At 33.8% G+C, this 22,915-nt stretch overlaps 1 protein-coding gene across 3 annotated transcripts in view; it reads left to right on the top strand.

The window, feature by feature from the left end:
• AFG1L (AFG1 like ATPase) overlaps positions 1-22,915 on the top strand; it is a 185,859-nt gene that overhangs the window by 64,942 nt on the left and 98,002 nt on the right. For all 3 annotated transcript variants that reach the window (XR_012074903.1, XM_006205633.4, XM_015240421.3), the window contains exon 7: positions 16,229-16,287. Coding sequence is in view for 2 of the 3 variants with exons in the window: in XM_006205633.4 (XP_006205695.1) it covers positions 16,229-16,287 (59 nt within the window). In the remaining variant the exon portion in view is untranslated. The remainder of the gene's footprint in view (positions 1-16,228; positions 16,288-22,915) is intronic.

Here is a 22,915-nt window from a genome sequence, read left to right on the forward strand (position 1 = left end):
TTCTGGCACTGCTTCTCCTTACCTGGTCTATTTTTTTTCCCATAGCACTTATGGACCCACATTATAATTTACTTATTTACTGTATTTATAGTTTCTTGTCAGTCCTCTTTCAGAATGCAAAAGATTACTGTATTTATAGTTTCTTGTCAGTCCTCTTTCAGAATGCAAAAGCTTCACGGGGGCAGCAACTTTTGCCTCTTCTGTTCACAGATACATGTATTTTAAGCACCTAGAACAGTACCTTGCATATGGATGGATCTCAGTGAATAGCCTTGGAATGAATGTTGAATGAATGCATGTTTTTAAAGGATCTCTCTGGTTGCAGTACTGAGAATAGGTTGTGGGGATGAGGTTTCAAGATTGGAAGTAGAGATAACATTTAGGAGATGATTGTAACAATCCTCAGGGGAGATGCTGGAACACCGAGGGTAGTGAGAATAGTCAGATTTTGTAGGCAGAGTCAAAAGGATTTACTGATGGAATGAATATGGGGTATGAAAAAAAAAGAGGTATCAAAGACTCAAAGGTTTTGATCTTAGCAATTGAAAGGATAAAATTACTGTTTACTGAGATGGGGAAGATGACAGGAAAAGCTAATTTGGGTAGGAAGGTGGAAGTAGGGGTTTCTACAATTATGAGGCAGATGCATATAAGAGTTTGGATTTCATTTGAAAGGTTTGTACTAGAGATATAAATTTGAGAATCATCAGTCCTAAAGGAAGCTGAAAGAGCAGTCAGTGAGTAGGAGGAGAGCCAAGAGAGTATCAAGCAAGGAAAAGGAAAGTGATACAAAAAAGATGGATGATCACCTTTGTTAAGTGCTGCTAGGAGGTGAAAAATGAGGTAGAAAATTGATCATTGGAATTGGTAACATGGAGTTCATTATTGAACCTGAAAAGGGCAATGTAATATTGTGAGCTGCTTTGTCATCGAATTTGTACCCAGTTATTACTATGTGAGCTGCTGTCAAACTAGATCTCTCTTTTTCTATATTTGTGTAGTTGATTTTTTCTTCCTGTTACATTCAGCTTATTAGTTTGTCTATGTTATTCCATATTATTGATCTATGCTGATTTTTTTGAAGTATGATGCTAACAAATTATTTTTAGCTACTCCTACTATGACATTTATAAACTTAGTAATCGTGCTTCTATATCTTGAGCCATTCATTAATTAAATATGTAAACAAAATGGGGCCAAGTTTAGACCCCTATACTATACCATTGGAGGCATTATTTTAGGGAGACATCTATTAGTTAATTAATACTTTTAGATCCAGTTATTCAAACAATTATAGTTATTCCTAATCTGGTATACTATAAGAGAATTAGAAATAATTTTGTCAGATGCATTTATTAAAATCCTTATAATGTTACGTACAGCATTCTGGTGATTTACTAGTGTAACCACCCTATGAGACAAGGCAGTGAGTTTCTTCATATTAGATCATTGAGAGGGACATAAGGTTTGACTCTACTCCAGCTGACTTATTGACTTAGTGGCATCCTCACTGTTGCCTCTAGACATTCAGTGATAAGCTGTGTTCATAAAGAGCAAGATGCTAGAACAAGCTTAGAATGCCCTCCTAGGAAAGACTGCAGAAAAGAAAATTGCAGTTGGCTGCTCAAGCTACTGCAGTATGGTGAACTGGGGAAGGACAACTGCAAACAGAGGTTAAGGAACATTTTGGAGCTCATAGCTTTGTAGGAATGAGAAGAGTTATAGGTGCACTAAGGTAGCACATAGCAATTCGAGGTGGAACCACCCTTCTGGAGAGGACTGAACATCCAAGATACAGAATTCCAAGAATTTGGCATTGGCCTCAAATTTAAAGAAAGCTTTTTCTAAATGTGAACCTAGACAGGATGCTTATCATACACCAGGTTTCTTAGCAATAGCCAACAACTAATCATCATAAGTAGCTTAATATTTTAATATAAAGAAGATGGTATGTATATATGCCATCTCCTAATGTTGTGTATGTGTGTAACACACACATGTATATATAATTTTTTGTATATAATTTCATGGATGAAGAAATAAGACTTAGAGAGATTAAGTATGAAGAGGTAAACATATAGGACAAAGAATGGGTCAGTGGTTGCCGGGGCTGGAGTAGGGAGGTATTTGACTACAAAGGGCCAACATGAGAGAGTTTTAAGGGGAGGTTTGAAACTGTTTTGTATCCTGATTCCAGTGGTGGTTACATGTGTTAAAACCCATAGAACTGGACAACAAAAAAGTTAATTTTCCTGCGTATAAATTAAAAACAAGTCACATGGATAGTGAGTGGCAGAACAGGGGCTGTGACATAGGTTTTTGTGACTATTTTCACAGATTATCCTTTATCTTTTCTCCTTGTTGGTCATCACTGATCTTTGTCTACCCTGTCCCAGATATACTGTATCCTCTTTCCCTGTCATCAAGATGCATTCAGCTTTTTCTTCAGGTACAGCTTTAAATCTACAGCCCCCAGGTAGTTATTATCATTTTAAAAATAGCATATACTTATTCTCAGAGTATTACAAGAAGTGAGAGAAGAACCTTCCTGGCAGAAGTCCAGTGGTTGGAGAGAGTGGCCCATTTTAGGAATTGAAAGGTAGCCAGTGTGGCTGGAGTGCAGTGAATGAGGGGAAGTAGAATGCAGTGAGGTATAAGGTGAATCTGAAGAAGTGAGATCTGGGACCTTATAAAGCAGTATGATTTTATTCTGAGAGAGATGGGAAGCCATTGTAGTGCTTTAAGCAGAGACTAACAAGGTTGGATTCGGAATATCACTGTGGTTATAGTATAGAGAGTGGGTTATGGGATGGGGTGCAGTAATATGGCAGATTTAGGGAGACATATTAGGAGGCTATTGCAATATACTGGGCAAGGAATAACGATAGCTTGGTATAAGGCAGTGATTCTCAACTAGGTGGCTGTTATGCAAACCAGTGGATATTTGGCAATGTTCAAGACGTCTTTGGTTGTCACAACTAGGCAGGATGGGGTGTGGGTGCTGCTACTGGTATCTAGTAGGTAGAAGCCAGGAATTTTACCAAAACATCCTGTAGTGTACAGGGATATCCCCTACAGCAAAGAATTATATAGCCCAGAATATCTATGGTTTCAAGGTTGAGAAAACCTGGTATAGGGTGATGCCAATGGAAATGGAGAGGATAGATCTGAAAGATATTTAACAAGTAAGACAGAAAGTACCTAGTTATACGTTGGATATTGAGGGAAAAGGAAAGGACAATTTCTGAATTTCTGGCTTGTACAACTAACTAGGTGAGTGGTGGTGCCTTTATTCAATACAGTCAGAATAATCTGGAGGTTAGAGGTCTAGAAGATATTGCCCAGTGGAGAACAATGCATATTCCACCCCCACCCCCAACTCTTTAGCCTCTCTGTTTAATTTTCTTCCACATCATTCTTCTCATCCCCTCTATTTCTAGCTATAGTGCATTAATTTCCTGGGCAAGAATGAGTGTTGTTGTTGGAGATTACAGTCTCATACCCTCATCTTTTATTTGTCAATAGCTTAATTGTAAATTTATAGATAAATTATTAATTTTAATAGAAAATGATAAGAAACATTTAATAAATAATTAATCATTTTAATAGAAAGTAATTTATAGTCAAGTAAAAGCAACACCAGAATTTAGGAACTTAGGAGAGAAAATAGCAATGGAGGGGAGTGGTCTGGGAAAGTCCAGAAGAAAAGAAAGGGAAGCAATACTTCAGGGGGTAAAGGAAATAAGTTATTGAAGAGTGACTGCCTGTATGTCACTGTTTTTTCTCGTCCTCACTTTTAAGTCCTACCTTGCTTGGGTCCAGGCCTCATTCTATGTATACCATGTGGTTGTTAAAACTCAAAACCAGTGTCAGCTCATGATTACTACTTTAGCTTTTAGCTTCCTGTTTGTTTACTGGCCTGCAGGGATTTTCCTACTTTCTTGCAAGCTCAAAATATATTTGCTATATTTTAAACATGTGTAGCATAACATTTGTAGTACTATTATTTTATATTTTTTAGTGTAATCTGGTTAAGGTTCTTGAACTTGAAGCAGAGAAGATCCATAGGAATAAGAAATTACTGGGAAATTTTTAGATAAAAATATATCTAGTTGATATTCAATTTCTCATTTTTATAAAATCTCAAGTAAATGATTTATTTAGCATTTTTGTCATTTAGGTAAATAACTGTATATGGCCCATATGAAAATAGACATATTTTTACTTTTCAAGGACTATACTGTCAGGTCATTAGAAAAACCAGAAACAAAAATCAACAATTAAAATAGCATATATATGCTAGTCACTTTCTAGGTTCTGAAATAAAATTTTGTTAATTCCATGATATTCTGGTAGGGAAAATAATATTTTAGATTTAAATGCTTGGAGACCTAACAACAAATTAATAATAGACTGGTAGATTAAATTAATTAAAATAAAAATTAATAATTAAACTTAAGAACTTATCCAATCAAAAATAAGAGTATATTTTTATGGGGAAAAAGAATATGTAAGTTGAAATGACTGCTTCTTTGACAGTAAAACACAAAGTGCTAAAAAGAAAAAGGTCCTCTTGATTGGTGAATTCTGGACCTTCTAATTTTTAATTCACTATTTATTATAATCAGAATGCTACAGATAGCATTAGAATGTCTGAGAATAATCCTGTCTTACTTAGGTTATCAGCCTACAACACTGTGTGATTCTTACTCAAGCTAACATGTCTGTAGTAAAAAGACTGGGTATCACTAGAAAGTTGGCACATACACACATGCTCGTGTAATTTATCATATTAATACTTCTAGGGAGAAAAAAAATCCATTAATTTTCACTATAAAAGCTTGAAAAGCATTTGGCAAAATTCAACATCTTGATAGAATCACTTCATGAAATATAAATAGATGGAGAATTTCTTAATATGATACCAAATATATGTTTATCAGTTCAAAAGTCAGAATTATGCTAACTAGGGACACTGTGGTATTTCTACTACAAGTATGAACAAGGCAAGGATGCCAACTATCACTTTTTAACATTGAACTACATTACAGACAGAAAGAGTATAAGAACAACTAGGTGGATAGGGAGGCGAATCACCACATATCTTGACTACAAGTGTTCCCAAGATTAGTCATACAACTCTTTTTTCAAGATTATGTAAACAAAAAATACCTTAATATGGGACAATAAGTAGGAAGGAGAAATAAGTATTAGAAAATTTCTGTTTTGTATTCTCTAAAAATCAGGAAAGTATAGACCCTGTGATAAAGAAGATCTAAACTGAGAGACACATCAACAAGAGAAAGGACAAAAACCACATGATCATCTCAATAGATGCAGAAAAAGCATTTGATAAAATTCAACACCCATTTATGATAAAAACTCTCACCAAAGTGGGTATAGAGGGAACATATCTCAACATAATAAAAGCTATATATGACAAACCTACAGCCAGCATAGTACTCAATGGTGAAAAACTCAAAAGCTTCCCACTAAAATCTGGGACAAGACAAGGATGCCCACTATCACCACTCCTGTTCAACATAGTCTTGGAAGTCCTAACCACAGCAATCAGACAAGAGAGAGAAATAACAGGGATCCAAATTGGAAAAGAAGAGGTAAAAGTGTCACTATATGCTGATGACATGTTACTATATATAGAAAACCCTAAAAGGTCCACACAAAAACTGCTAGTGCTGATCGATGAATTCAGCAAGGTAGCAGGTTACAAGATTAACGTTCAAAAATCAGTTGCATTTCTTTACACTAACAATGAATCAACAGAAAAAAAAAGTAAAGAAACAATCCCCTTTAAAATAGCACCCAAAGTAATCAGATACCTAGGAATAAATCTAACCAAGGAGGTGAAAGACTTATACATGGAAAACTATAAAACACTGATTAAGGAAATTAAAGAAGACTTTAAAAAATGGAAAGATATCCCATGCTCTTGGATTGGAAGAATCAATATTGTTAAAATGGTCATACTGCCCAAGGCAATCTACAGATTTAATGCAATCCCTATCCAATTACCCAGGACATAGTTCACAGAACTAGAACAAATCATAATAAAATTTATATGGAACCATCAAAGACCTAGAATTGCTAAAGCATTACTGAAGAGATAGAAAGAGGCTGGAGGAATAACTCTCCCAGACTTCAGACAATACTATAGAGCTACAGTCATCAAGACAGCATGGTATTGGTACAAAAACAGACATATAGACCAACAGAACGGAATGGAGAACCCAGAAATGAACCCACAAACTTTTGGTCAACTAATCTTCGATAAAGAATGCAAGAATATACAGTGGAATAAAGACAGTCTCTTCAGCAAATTGTGTTGGGAAAACTGGACAGCAGCATGTAAAACAATGAAGCTAGAACACTCCCTTACACCATACACAAAGATCAATTCAAAATGGATCAAAGATTTAAACATAAGACAAGATACAATAAACCTCCTAGAGGAAAATATAGGCAAAACATTATCTGACATACATCTCAGAAATGTTCTCCTAGGACAGTCTACCCAAGCAATAGAAACAAAAGCAAGAATAAATAAATGGGACCTAATGAAACTTATAAGCTTCTGCACAGCAAAGGCAACCATAAGTAAAACAAAAAGACAACCTACAGAATGGGAAAAAATTTTGCAAATGAAACCAACAAAGGCTTGATCTCCAGAATACATAAGCAGCTCATACGACTTAATAAGAAAAAAAATAAACAACTCAATCCAAAAATGGGCAGAAGACCTAAACAAGCAATTCTCCAAGGAAGACATACAAATGATCAATAGGCACATGAAAAATGCTCAGTATCAGTAATTATCAGAGAAATGCAAATCAAACTACAATGAGGTATCACCTCACACTAGTCAGAATGGCCATCATTCAAAAACCCACAAATGACAAATGCTGGAGAGGCTGTGGAGAAAAGGGAACCCTCCTACACTGCTGGTGGGAATGCAGTTTGGTGCAGCCACTGTGGAAAACAGTATGGAGAGTCCTCAAAAGACCAGGAATAGACTTACCGTATGACCCAGGAATCCCACTCCTGGGCTTGTATCCAGAAGGAAATCTACTTCAAAATGACACCTGCACCCCAATGTTCATAGCAGCACAATTTACAATAGCCAAGATGTGGAAACAGCCTAAATGCCCATCAACAGATGACTGGATAAAGAAGTGGTATATTTATACAATGGAATACTACTCAGCCATAAAAGCCGGCAACATAACGCCATTTGCAGCAACATGGATGTTCCTGGAGAATGTCATTCTAAGTGAAGTAAGCCAGAAAGAGAAAGAAAAATACCATATGAGATAGCTCATATGTGGGATCTAAAAAAAAAAAAAAGCATAAATATAAAACAGAAATAGACTCATAGACATAGAATACAAACTTGTGGTTGCCAAGGGGGCAGGGGGGTGGGAAGAGATAGACTGGGATTTCAAAATTGTAGAATAGGTAAACAAGATTATACTGTATAGCACAGGGAAATATATACAAGATCTTATGGTAGCTCACAGAGAAAAAGATGTGACAATGAATGTATGTTATGTTCATGTGTAACTGAAAAATTCTGCTCTACACTGGAATTTGACACAACATTGTAAAATGATTATAAATCAATAAAAAATGTTAACAAAATTATTTAAGAAAATAAAAATAAACTGAGAGACAGATTGAGTTGAAAACCGTTTTACCAAGAAGTCACCCGAAATAAAAGAATGCTAGGTGAAATAAGAGAATTTAAGTAAGTCAGTTAAAATCAGCATTAGAAGCACTGAAATAAAAGAATGCTAGGTGAAATAAGAGAATTTAAGTAAGTCAGTTAAAATCATCATTAGAAGCACTGAAATAAAAGAATGCTAGGTGAAATAAAAGAATTTAAATATATCAGTTCAAATCAGCATTAGAAGCACTGAAGTGTTAGAACTGAAGCTATAGACAGTGAAATCAGTGATGTAGGGAAACAACCTAAGAAGCTCTGCCAGTGTGTAGAAACAATAAAAAGTAAAATGATTAAAAAAAGTAAATAAGAACCCTGAAGAAAAGAGGTCTTAATGTGAACTTATTAGAAAGAAGGGTTTGAAATAAGAAAATTGATCATAATAATGAACTAAGTATAAGTGAATATTTGCAGTTATTGATTGCTTATATATTTGTAAATTTTGTTCCCCGTGGAGAGAGAGTTTATAGATCCTGAGTGATTGTGTCATTTGTGGAACTGGTAACTAGGGAAATAGTCAAATATTTTAGGATTTAAGATACACCTTCTACTTTTTTAAATTACTAGAAAAAACAATAGATCAAAGTAGAAATATTTCTTAGAGCAAAAGCTAGAAAGAAGAAACAACAAGAAAAAGGAACAAAAACCATGAAACAAGATCACATATAATCGATGACAGGAAATATAAATGGGTTGTGTTTATTAATTAAAACCTCTTCTGATGTGGCTGATTAAGCTCCTAGCCAAATGACCTTCTTACAAAGACAATAATACATTTCACAGTAATACATTTTGAACAAAATTTATAACAAGACTCTCTGTAGGTCCTAGAGAGTGAAAAAAGTCATAAAGATTATAGAGGGGAGACAAAACTTGGAAGAGGGTCCAAAATGGAAAGAATTTCCCATTTTTTTCTTTTTTCTCTTTTTAAAAATGGCTATCACCTTTAGGGCCGTGTTGGGTGACTAAAATTCTGAGAGAAAACCCACAGTCTTTCTGGCCAGAAGAACCAGATGGCAGAGTTTGCGGCAAGCATTACTGCTGGAAGATGAAAAATGAATCCCAGAGAGAATTAGATTGATATAGCCCCAAGTTCTATGTATAAATCCTGTCCAAATCTCTTGACTGACCTCTGAACTGTACATTTGCAGGGTAAACCACAAGCTTTCTAAGGATAAGGTACTGAACTGAGATATAAGTTTATAGTTTGAGTCCAACCAGGTAATTTCCTGCTAAAACAAAAATGTCAACACTTTTCAGAAAACGAAACAGAATCTGTAAGGTCCAGGATCCCATCCCAAAGTGAAGAATAAGGAAAATATGACCTATCCTCAAGAGAAAAAAACATCAACAGAGACCAACCCCAATATGACCCAGATATTGGAATTAGCAGACAAGGGCTTTAAAGCAACAACTATAACTATAATTTGGGGGGAAATGAGGTAAAGAAAATATATTCATAATGAATGAAAAGATAGGAAATCTCAGCAGAGAAATAGAAACCATAAAAATGTTCCAAATTTAAATTCTAGAACTAGAAAAGACAGTATCTTAAATAGAAATTCACTTCATGAGCTTAATAGCAGAATGGAGGACAGATTAGAGAACTTGAAATTATCCAATGTGAAGAATAGAAAATGATAGAAGACAGTTTCTTCCTCAGTATAAATCTTTGACAGGAAGTCCCATCTAATTTTGTAGTTGACATTGCAGAAAATAAGTGTAATATCATTGCAAAAGGGAAGTTGTGGAGAGAGATGGCTAAGGTCTGCGCTGACTCATCTGTGCAATTTTTGTAGAGATCAGTGTATGAACCACAATGAACTAAAACCACTCTAAAGAAGTTAGTCAAAGAACTCCATTCTCTCTCACCAACACCCCATCTTGTAGTTAGGGCTTCAGACTCTGAAGACAACATTTCGAGTCATAGTGAAAGCTGTTGTTGGCTGAGCCTTAGCTTCTCACACTTGATAATGAAATAAATGGTTTTAAATGTTAACAGGAGAGTCAGAGATCCTGCCGCTAGTTTTTGCCTGGCTGGTTTTGGGTCTTCTTCACACACAAGGGATTCCCGGATATGCCCAAGGTCTGTTTCCTCATTGTTTCCTCATTGAAGATTCTAGTCATGATATTTACACTCATTGAATTCTGTTATAAAAGGGAGCTCTGGTGTGAAAAACATCTTCATTGGTACTTCACTGAAAATAAATATGTAAGTGTATGGATACGTAGTATTTTTGTAGTCAAGATTTTATGTAATGTTTTATTAAGTTTCTCTTTCATAGTTCCTTTTTAAAAAAGACCCCGTGGAGCCTATAATTTCCTTGGATTCCAGTTATCCCTGTTACAGGGGATTGCACCATTTAAGATGTTATAGGATATCTAAAGTGGAGGCTGGCTATTTTTTGAATAAAAAATGTATTCATTTGATAGGACTATTTGTTGGATTGATGGAAAGGATTTAACCTTCCTGTTATCTTTAAAGCAATTTTCATTCAAAACATTATTAATCAAGGATACATGTGGTAAATTAACATCAGCAACAATAAATGTGTATATCATCCTAACTTTCTTACTTTTAAATGTGTGTGTCATCACACATTATTGACACTCAGCAATAAAAAAGAAAGAGCACATAACAACATGGATGTATTTTAGAACCATTAGGCTGAGTTGAAGAAGCTTTATTCAAAAGCTTTCCTTTTTCTGAAGTTTTAGATAAGGCTTTACGGTTTCCTTTGGTAATTTCAGTTTATATTTTTCACCTATAGGAGTCTGTCTTCAAGTGATTGTATACTGTTTCAGGTATAGAATAAGAACTTATCACCGTATATATCTTTTTCTCCCAGACTTTGTGCTATTGTTATCATACATTTTACTTCCACATGTGTTATAAATGTGACAATACACTATTATTTTTGCTTTAAATAGTTATCTTTTAAAAGCATTTAGATAATTTAAAAAGGCTCATATTTACCCACAGTTACCATTTCTGGTACTCCTTACTCCTTTGTGTAATCCAAGGTTCCATCCAGTATTATTTTTCTGCCTAAAGACTTCTTTTAAAGATTTCTTGTGGTTCTGGTGATGAATTCTTTCAGCTTTTGTATATCACAAAAAGTCTGTATTTTAAAATATATTTTTGCTTAGGATAGAATTCTATATTGACAGTTTCGTTTTTTCTCTTTTGACCTTTAAAGATGTTGCTCTACCATGTTCTGGCTTGCATTGTTTCCAATAAGAAGTTGCTGTCATTCTTATCATGTTCCTCTGTATGTAGTGTATCTTTTTTTCCTCTGGCTGCTTTTAAGGTTTTCTATAATCACCAGTTTTAAGCATATAGATTATAATAGGTCTCGATTTAGTTTTCTTCATGTTTCTTGTGCTTGGACTTTAATGAGCAACTTAGATCTATGGGTTTATAGTTTTCATCAAGTTTGAAAATAATTTGGCCATTATTTCTTCAAATATTTTTCCTATCTCCTCTTCTCTCCTTTGAGTACTACAATTGCACATATATTAGGTTGCTTAAAGTTGCCCTAGAAGTCACTTATTTTCTGTGCATTTTTCTTAGTTTTTTAATTCTCTCTGAGCTTCATTTTGGCTAGTTTTTAACTGATATGATTTAAAGTTCACTAATACTTTCTTCTGCAATGTTTAACCTGCTATTATTCCCATCCAGCATATTTTTCATCTCACATATTGTAGTTTGCATCTTGAAAAGTTCATCTTGGGTCTTTTTAATATTTTCCCATATCTTTATTTGATATGCTCACTCTTCTAGCTACTTGAACACATGGAATACAGCAATAACTGTTTTAATGTTCTTGTCTTCTAAATTTATTATCTATGTCATTCCTAGCTCCGTTTCTGTTGATTGATTTTACTCCTTGTTCTGGGTCATTTTTTCCTGTTTCTTTGCATACTGGTAGTTTTTCATCAGATGCCAGACAATATGAATTTTACTTTTACTTTGTTGAGTGCTAGGTATTTTTATATCCTTATAAATATTCTTGGGCTTTATTCTCTTTTTTAGAGGCAGTTTGATTCTTTTGGGTATTGCTTTTAAGTTTTCTATGGCAGGACTAGAGTGCATTTAGTCTAGGACTAATTTTCATCACTACTGAGATAAATTCCTTCTCAGTATTCTGCCCAATACCCCATAAATTAAGAGGTTTTCCAATCTGACTGGTGGAGAAAGGTACTATTCCCAGCCTGTGTGAGCCCCAGTCATGGTTTCTTTGAGTACTTTCGGATGATTCTTTCCCTGGCTTCTGGTAGCTTCCTCATACACATATGCTGATCAGTACTGAGCTGGGGACTCAACTGGGACCCTCAGCATATCCTTAGAGCTCTCTTTTCTCCAGTACACTTTGATACACTGACCTTTAAATTCTAGCTGCTTTTTCCTCCCTGAACTCTCACCCTTTTCCTCAGTCAGGGAGACTGCCAGGCACTGCTTGGGTTCTCCATCCCTGTGCAGAATGCTATAAACTTTACCCAGGCACTAAGCTAGGGCAGTTGTAGAACTCAGTGTATTTGTTTCCTATTCTTGGGACAACTGTCCCTTGTTCCTGGTCTAGTGTTTATACAAAGCTGTGAACACCAGGTCTGGAGATTATGGAAGGCCACTGTAAAAGTCTGTCCACAATAGTGGATTCAAGGAAAGCTTGGTAGAGAATGTGGCAGTAGAATTTGAGCAGTAGATTGTATAGTATTAGAAAAGAAGGTAGAGGTAAAGTCATGAACTCATGCTGACTACTCGGCCTAGGATACCCTTCCTTCCTTTCTGCTTGGTGGCACACTGCTCATTTTTCCAAGGTAATCTGGTCCCATTGTTACCTGTAAAGCTGCCTTTGAACCCAGATAAAATGAGTAGCTTCTTACGTTGTGTCTTATGTTTATACCTTGTATCCCTTTTTACTTTGTATCATGGTTATGATCTGGCTGTGTCTGGCTGTGTCCGTTAGCTGTGGCTAGTCTAACTTGTCACAATGTGGTTCTGAAAAGGTCTACAAGTTTTAGACTTTGCCTCTAAAATTCTAGCTATACCAATTACTGGCTGGGAATTTAGAAAATTATTTTTAAAACTCTGAGTATTAGTTTATTTGTAAAATAGAGGTAGAAATATTTACTTTGTAGCATTATGATTTCTATACAGTGTCTAGCAAGCTTCCTGGTTCCTGGTAGGTGTTCTGTAAATCCTAGTTTCTCCCTTTATTGATCTTTTGTGCTCATTTCAGTGCACATAGTAGGAATTTATGAATGTATGTTGAATTGAATATAAAACTGTAATATACCATCAAATGGGAACATTTAATTAGCTGTATTATCTACACATTTAGTAAAATACTGTTTGGACTCCAATTTGTGTTTTAAAAAGAAGCTAAGTAGCTCTTCCTGCTTATCTGGTCTAAAGGTGCCATTGTCTTTTAATCTATGCTTAAATAAGAATCTCCTGGAAGGATAAATAGGATTGGTTCCATAAAGCCATAGAATTTTTTTGTGTTAATGTATAGGAAAACTAACTCCTTTTAATTACCTATCTTAAAAGTTTTCTTAGTCTAAACCCATGTGTGCTTATATAAATAAGCATTAATTATTCATCCTGTTGGTTTTGACATGTGGATTTTTAAGGAAAAGATCTGCATATCCATGTGCATCTCCAAAGTATTTATGTAGATCCTTGTAATTACTTTAAAAATCCTCTTTGCATGTATTTCATCTGTAAGTATTATTACAGTTATTCACAGTGGAGAATGTAGAGGTCCTTATACCATTCTCAAAAAAATGAATGTCCCATAATTCCAGTACTCTGTCTTATATGACCAAGTGCTCGTTTAGCTCTGTTCAGAGATCATTAAAAAGTCGTAGAAAGAACTTCTACTGAATTTTAAAATAGTATTTAGTAAATAATGACAAATGTTGATATAAATGTATTATAAAATCTTTATGTCTAAGAAAAATAATATTAAACAACTAGTATTAAAAATTTGGTAGCTAAATAACATTTTAGGAGATAGATCTGTTGTATTGATAATTAACATAATATCTGAATTGCAAAAAACTCTTCAATTTAATGAGCATAGTCCTTTTTCACTTAAGTATCCTATAAAAACCTAAAGGTTTTCAAGCCAAATGAATTCTGTTTAGAATTTTGTTTAGAAAATACTTCCCAGAACATGAAGTTTAAATTATATATCCTTGTAAAGGCTGATTTTTAAAAAACAACCCTTTAAAAATTAAATCTCAAAGACTTAAAGGCATTGTTATTTTGCTTTGACTTTGCTGAGTGGAAATCTTTTAATCAAGAATATCACAAGTGGGCCTTTACATCTCTCATTGCGATTAACCTACTGAACAGTAAATGCCTGTTAAATTATGTCTCAGGTCCTGTCTTATATGTCCATAAAAAAAGAGAACAGTAAGACCAAAAGTTTACCTTAACATAGGTACCTTATCATAGCTAAACTTGTGTGCTATGTTTTAGTTTTAATTCTGTAACTTTGTGTTCTTTGATATTCACTAATGTGTATGTTTTTTTCTCCAATAAATTTTGAAAGGGCATGTTGAGCATAATTGACATATAATAATAAATGTCATATATTTAAAGGATACAATATTTAAAATATTAATGTATGTATACGCATATGAAATCACCACCACAATCTCACACCCCACATTTTCCTCCTCCTCCTTTTCAGCTCTCCTAGCCATCTCTGCTCCAATACCTTCCTTCCCTAGGCAACCGCTGATTTGTGTTCTATTACTATAGATCAGTTGGTTTTTTCTAGAGTTTTATATAAAAGGAATCACACAATATGGTACTATTTTTTGAGGAAAGGTGGGGGGGGTCTTGCTTCTTTTACCCTGCATAATTATTTTGAGATTCATCTTTTTTTGTGTATGAATCATTTATATTTTTACTGCTGAGTAGTATTTCATTATACAGATATGCCATAGTTTATCCATTTACCTGATGATGAACATTTGGATTGCTTCCAGGTTTTGGCTGTTACAAATAAAGGCTCATTTTTAGCTGTAATGAATAAAGCTTCTATGAACATTGAGTGTGTTTTAAAAATTATTTCATTTTTGAATTTTACCACTTACTGGCAATCATGGCTGTCAACTCTTATACAGCAACGTTTTTATACACCTTCTGCAGCAGGCTTAGTAATTAGGAAAGACTATGAAAATTCCTAACTTTAAACCCATTTCCTACATTTTATTCATTTGAGGTATTGATTGTAGGAAACAAAAGATCTCATTTTGAATTTTGAAATCCTCACAGTCTGGCTAGCATTATCTGACCTTTTATAATATCCCTAAATAAAAATTTTAAATATAACTGAATTTAAAGCCTGTAGTCCTTAATTAACCAAAGAGCTTATGCAAATACTTTCTTCTCCATAATGATGTTATGATGAATATTTTTCTAAAGAGAATAAATGTTTCCTAATGACCATATTTTATTTCCATAAGTAAATGTGGCAGTTGAAATCTTAGTGATCAAATTTTCTCTAAACAAGTAAATATAGAAAGATTCCATAACACAATACTTAAAAAGAAAAATTGAGACAAAAGCTAACATGTATTTTTATAATTGAGAAAACTTTTTACTGTTCACATTTTTATACTTTTTCATTTTTTAAATCTCATTACTTTATTATAGAGTGGACTTTTAAAAAGAATGTTTTAAATGCAATAAAATTTTAACTTCTTGAGAAATATTCTGTCTCCATTTTTAAAGAAAAATGTGTAAAACTTAAAATTTATTTCCCCTTTCCCCTTGTTTGTTCTTAACTATATGTGTATTTATGTGTATATATGAACATATATACACCATGGCATGCATATATATATATATATATATGTAAAACCAGTCTAAGGCAATAAAAACTATCTGTTTATGATGTATAGTTGCATTAAATTTATAATCTATTGAGAATAGAGTTCTAAGTTTTAGGGTGTTTCTTTAAAATAAAGTGACCTTAATGCCACATATATAAATACATGCACAGTTTTGTGTATTGCTGTGTCTTCTTAAAAGGCTTAATTTTACTACAAAATTTTCTAAACTAAGAACTTTTATTATACATTGAGACAAGGGGCATATAATTTGTTTCCCAGTAGAATCTATACATTCTAATATTAAGTGCTTTTAAATATATCATCTTCTTATGTTGAGTTACTGGTTTAGGCCCATTTGTGATATCTTCCAAATTCTTTTCTTGCTTTTTGTTATGGTTTAAAGTTAGTTTGATTGAGTACCTTTTGATATTCTTTCTGTGATTATTAATTTTTTCTCTTATTAAGAATATAATAAGTTTTGTGTGGTACCAGAATAGATACCAGTTTTGACTGTTTTTCTTCTCTTCTGCTTCTTTATCTTTTTCATGAGTAGAAAGCATTATTTGCTGGGCTAAAATAGAAGCTAACATTATAATTTAGGTTAAATAAAAAGCTAATACTAATTTTTTCTTTCAGATCTCTATAAAAATGGACTCCAAAGAGCTAACTTTGTACCATTCATAGCTGTCCTGAAGGTAAGGAAAATTACTTGCTTATGTTCACTGAGTAATATCGTATTGATTGATAATCAAGGGCTTTTATAGGATTGCCATGGTCTTGAATTCGAGTAGAATTTATGTTGGTATTCGATAATAATAGTCAGAGACACTAAAGGAGAAAAGAATCTTTTTTATATAGTATTCATCAATGTGTACACAGAAAAAAATTACAAAACATAGTTTAAATTATTATCTGGCTGAAACATTTGATAGTTTGCATTTTATAAATTTTAATTTGAGGTTTGCTCATAAATATTATAGTGGAATGTTTAAACTTATACATTGATTTCTGAAAAAATGTTTAATGTTCCCTGTTTCCTTCAGGTTAATGGCCATTAACATGTTTTCCCAGCTATTAAAGTTGCTATTCTGGAGTAGCATTATTACAAAAATATTCTAATATATTTAAATGTGATTGCCATCAAGTTATCATGAAATTATGTCAAGTTGGGGCACATAAATAGTTTAAATATTTGTGTGTATCATCACTGCATAGAGTTTAAAATAGTCTTCATTACAATATGATTAAGAATAAAGTAGCCTCCTTTTTCACTGTTAATTTTAGTAATTTTTTTTTACATGATTATTCAATAATTCTACATTCTACTAGTATTTATTGGGAACCTACTATGTGCAAAGTGCTATATTAGGCATAATGGAAAATATAGTTATAAATATGCCATGTTTCTTGTAAGTCATTTATAATCTGGTTGGGCATATAGTATGTACACAAACACCTATAACACGAAGCAAAATGTAATAAAGTACCAAAAAGGAACATATGTGCCAAAATATAAAATTCCTGTTACTTTAAGGTACATAATTTTTCCCTGTTCATAGCAATGTATCTGAAGGATAAAGTTGTATTTTTTTAAAAAAGACCTTAAACCTCAAAAATTCTTCCCAGGAAGGAGAGTAAAAACAGTTTCTCTTCAGATAGTCTAAAGATATAGTCAGACAACCTTTTTGAAATATACTTCAGTTGGAATAATTGTTGGTGCCAAACTTTATTCCCTGTGCTATACTTAGGAGAATCCAAACATCTGTCTCCTTGACCAATTTTAGGTTCTTGGAGGATTTTAATTTCTCTGAGATATTTATAGATTTAGGAAAAAGTATTTTTTGAAGATTTATGCTGTTAGTAATTTTTTCCCCTTTGTATTCATGTTTTGCATTTGAGGAGAAGGTGGACTTGCAGTGTTTTCTCCATGCCTGGAATCCAAAGTGATGTGGTCTATGTAGATACCAAAATACAAACAGGGAAGCTAAGAAAAATAGGTGCTAAAAATAGTATCTTTATATAGCATAAAATACACAGAATGTAAAGAGAGAAGGCTCACAGAATGAAACAAGTTAAAAGGTTCTCAGGGAACTTTGTAGCTGTACTTTATTTTAATCCCAAACCTTCTTTTTTGGTCAGTACTTAGTCATACTTTAACATATAATAGCATTACTAATAGGCAACTAAATTGGCCAGATTGAATTTAATTTCTTTTCGCTTTCCCACCCTTAAGGTTTTTTTTTTTTTTTTTAAGGAAGGAAAACCAAAGAGATAAATAATCTGAATTTGAAAATTTAACAAGAACTGAGATAAATAACACACAATCTGAAATTAAACATGAACTGAAATTTGCAGGATACTAAATACCAGACTGGATGAGAAAAGGTCTGAAATGTCTCATTTATTCAAAAGACTTTTCACATATTACAAAACATCCTAGTGAAATGTTCACTAGAGCTGGTTTCCCTGGAGCTTTTTTGGTGAGCATATCAAGTTTCCCTTGTAAGGCAAAGTTATTTCATATTAATTTAAATGCCATTTTGCCTGTTCATACATGCTAGCATTGCTTTTTCATTTTGGCCCAGATGAGAGACATGTATAGTAGAAGTCAGTCTTAAAACAAATAGACGGGGGAGGTTATAGCTCAGTGGTAGAGCACATGTTTAGCATGCATGACGTTCTAGGTTCCATCTCTAGTACTTCCATTAAAAACAAACAAATACACTTAATCTCTGCCCCTCCCCCCAAAACCAATAAAACAAATAGAGACTCTTAGTTTAATAAAAAGTGATTATAAATAAGATAGAAACTTATTTTGGGGAAAAGTACAGTGTAAAATCTATTTTCTCCTTTATGTTTTCTTTTATAAACCATGTGATAACAAGTTTGTAATTCACCCCAAGAATTTGTGATTTGTTGCTTGAAGTCTTTCAAAAAAAGCTATTAGTAAATAGTATTTTCATAAGATAGTAGGAATGATGAGGAGGATTAATATGCTGTTAAATGTCAAAGGTCCATCAACAGATGAATAACCAAAATGTGACATATTTATATAATGAAATATTGTTCTGCCATAAAAAGAAATGAAATTCTGACATGATACATTATGAATGAACCTTGAAAGCATGTTAGGTGAGATGAGCCAGACACAAAAGGACAAATATTATATGATTCCACTTATATGTGGTACCTAGGAAAGGTAAATTCATAGAGATAGAAAGTAAATAGAGGTTACCAGGGCCTGGGAGGAGAGAGGAGTGGGGAGTTATAGTTTCATGGGTGTGGAGTCTCTGTTTAGGATGATGAAGAGTTCTGGAATGGTGATGGTTGCATAACTTTGTGAATGTACTTAATGCCATTGAGTTGTACGCTTACAAATGGTTAAAATGATAGATTTTTTGTTATGTATATTTTACCACAATTTATTTAAAAAGGAAGGGTTAAAAAAGCCACAGAACCAGAAAGGATATACAAAATGATCAGGTACATTTCCTCCAGGAACTCTTTGTAAAAAGCAAAGGAAAACAAAACAAAAAACCCAAACTCTTACATATAAATTTTTACTGCCATTATAAGTAGGGAGGTTCCTATTTTGCTCTCATATGTTATTTCTGAGTTTATTTTGCTATTCTTTTTAAATTTTTCTGAAATTAATTTTTATCTCATTTTAACCTTCTTTCCTAAATGCATTTAAGGCTATTTATTTCCCTCTAAATAACTGTATCCATTGAAGTTTTGATACTTAGTATTTTCACTCTTAAGTTCAAAGTATTTTCTAATTTCCATTGTGATTTCTTCTTTAACCCATGAATCATCTAGAAGTATGTTTCTTAATTTCCAAACACATGAGAATTTTCTAGTTATCCTTTTGTTACTGTTTTCTTAATAAATGTTTAATTGCATTGTGATGAGAGAAATGTGCTCTTTGTGACTTAAGTTTTTTCAGATTTGTTGAAACTTGCTTTATGGTCCAATATGTGGATAATTTTTGTAAATATTCACAGCATTCTTAAAAGTAATGAGTACTCTCCAGTTATTGTGTGATATGTATAACACTCATTAAGTTAGGTTAGTTAATTATGCTGTTCAAATCTTTATTCTTATGTATTTTTCCTATCAGTTATTGGAAAGCCTATGGAAAACATCTCCCATTATGATTGTCAATTTGTCCATTTCTCTTATAATTCTGTCATTGATCTTACATTTTTGGAGGCTATGTTATACATTGCATACAGATTTAAAATGACTAAATATTGCTTGTAAACGGAATTTTTTTAAGTATTTTTTTATCATGAGGTAGTGATACTCCTTTGTTTCAAGCATAGCTGTAATTTCCTGTTGAAGCATTTTTGTCACATCTGCTTTCAAATCTTTATCAGATAATTTTAACATCTCTGTCATTTATTGATTGTTGGCATGTATTGATTGTCTTTTTACATTCAGTTTGAGGTCTTTGTGGTTTTTGGTATGAGGGATTTTCAACTGAAACTTCAGTATTTTCATAATTCATCACAAGACTTTGGATCTTATTTTTTTAACCAGTAGTTTACTGTGGTAAAATATATGTAACATATAATTTATCATTTTAACTAGTTTAAATATACAGTTCAGTGGCCTTAAGTACATCCACTTTGTTGTGCAACCATCACCACCATCCATCTCCAGAGCTTTTTCATCTTCCCAAACTGAAATTCTGTACTCTTTAAATAATCACTTCCCTATTCTTCCCCTCTCCCAGATCCTGGTAACCGCCATTCTACTTTCTGTCCTTATGAATTTGTCATCTCTAGAAGCCTTAAGTAAATAGAATTATGTAATATTTGTCCTTTTCTGTCTGGCCTGTTTCATTTACCGTAGTGACTTCAAGGTTCACCCATGCTGTAGCAAATGTTTGAATTCCATTCCTCTTTAAGGCTAATATCCCATTATATGTATATACCAATTTTGTTTATCCATTCATCAGTTGATGGACATTTTGGTTGTTTCTACCTTTTGGCTATTGTAAGTAATGCTGCTGTGAACCTTTGTGTACAAATATCTGAGTCCCTGCTTTCAGTTCTTTGTGTATATACCCAGGAATGGAATTGCTGGATCACATGGTAATTATATGTTTAATTTTTTGAGGAACTGCCATACTGTTTTCCATAATAGCTTTACCACTTTGCATTCCCACTAGTAATGCACAAGGGTTCCAGTGTCTCTATAACCTCTCCAACACTTACTATTTTCTGCTTAAAAAAAAATCATAGTCATCCTAATGGGTGTGAGGTGGTATCTCATTGTGTTTTGATTTGCATTTCTCAAACGATTAGTGATATTGAGCATCTTTTCCTGTGCTTCTTGGCCACATGTATATCTTCTTTGTGGATCTTATTTAAACTTTCTGTTTTAACTGGACATTTTTGACACTGTTCTGGTAGGAGCAGAGACACTGCCTTATGGTAGTACTTGCGGTAGTAACCAGATGTAGTGACCAGATGTAGGTGAAAGTCTAGGTTCCCTGTTGAGCCTATTGACACCTGAGGCAAGGGTTCTCTAGGTTACTGCTGGTGGAGGGGTTCCCATTTCCACTGACATCATGGGGGTAGGGAGGATTGGCATTATTGGCTGCAAGGGAGGAAAGTTCCAGCTCCCTACTTGGCCATCTTTAACGTTAATCTGTCAGGAGTGTTGAGTTGCCTCATCACATTCTTCTGAGAGTGTAATTCTAGGCTCTCTTCGTTCTTTTCTAGAATGAGAGGAGGTGGTACCACAGTTTTGTGTAGTGTTTGCTGCAGTAGAACGGTTATTGTCTTAAAGTTTTCTCTCTTGTTATCCTGCCATTTTCCTAGTCCTTTGGCTGAAGAGAGCAGGCTTTTGTTGTCCATTGGGATTCCTGACTTGCTGGCTTCTTCAGCTCCCTGTTTGAAATATATGCATCAAAAAGAAAACCAGAGAACTCACTATTCTTTGCTCTTTAGGTCTTGAGGTTTCTTGCTGTTTTTCTTTCTCTCTCCCTCCCTCCCTCCCTCCTTTTCTTTCCTTTCCTTTCCTTTCCTTTCCTTTCCTTTCCTTTCCTTTCCTTTCCTTTCCTTTTCCTTTCCTTTCCTTTCCTTTCCTTTCCTTTCCTTTTCTTTCCCTTTCCTTTTCTTTTCTTTTCTTTTCTTTCCTTTTCTTTTCTTTTCTTTTCTTTTCTTTCTTTCTTTCTTTCTTTCTTTCTTTCTTTCTTTCTTTCTTTCTTTCTTTCTTTCTTTCCTTCTTTCTTTCCTTCTTTCCTTCTCTTTCCTTCTTTCTTTCGTTCCTTCCTTCCTTTCTTTCCTTCTTTCTTTTCTTTCTTTCTTTCTTTCTTTCTTTCTTTCTTTCTTTCTTTCTTTCTTTCTTTCTTTCTTTCTTTCTTTCTTCCTTCCTTCCTTCCTTCCTTCCTTCCTTCCTTCCTTCCTTCCTTCCTTCCTTCCTTTCCTTTCCTTTCCTTTCCTTTCTTTCTTTCTTCCTTTCTTTCTTCCTTTCCTTTCTTTTCTTTCTTTCCACTTTTTAGTGTTTTCTTATGTTTGTTTTATATCAGATGTCCAGGATTTTAAATTTTATATAGCAAGGGGAAAAAGGAAAAGTACATCTACTCTGTCTTCCTAGAAGCAGAAGTCAATTTATTAAAAGTTCTTATCTGCTTATTCCATCATCTCTGTCATTTCTGGTTTTGTTTCTGTGGTCTGATTTTCTTCCCCCTGGTTGTGGGTCCTATTTTCCTGCTTCTTTGCAAGTTTAGTAATTTGTGATGGGGTGCTGGAGGTTGTGATTATTATACTGTGTTTCTGTTACTTCCTTTAAGGCTACTGACTTATTTCTGCAAATGGTTAAGTTTCTTGCAGATCAGCTTGATCCTTCTGAGGCTTGTTTTTAAACTTTGTTAGTGTGTCTAGCATAACCTTTAGGATTATTTTGGCTCTTCTTCTACATGTGACTCTGCTAAGTTCTCTACTGAATCCTCCCTTAGTGCTCACTGAAGTCTCTCTACTCTGGCTGTTCAAAATGCTTATATCTCCCAGCTTTGTGTGGATTGTTCTTTGCCCAGTCTTGTCAAGTTTCACCATATGCACCTGCAATTTAATATTTAGCTAAAGGTTACAGACATTTCCTGTGTAGATTATCTGGAACTCTTTCTCTGCATACCGTTCTCCTGTATTGAAGTCCACATACAAATTCTAACTGCTTCACCTTCCCAAAACCCTGATCATTGTCTCCTCAACTCGTTTAGACTGCTGTGCTGAAGTCTAGAAATTGCCTTAGATAGAAATTCAGGGGAAATGTAATGCTTGCTTGCCTGATTGATTTCCTACAACTCAGAAA

Source organism: Vicugna pacos, chromosome 8 (genome assembly GCF_048564905.1).
Source record: "Vicugna pacos chromosome 8, VicPac4, whole genome shotgun sequence".
NCBI lineage: Eukaryota > Metazoa > Chordata > Mammalia > Artiodactyla > Camelidae > Vicugna > Vicugna pacos.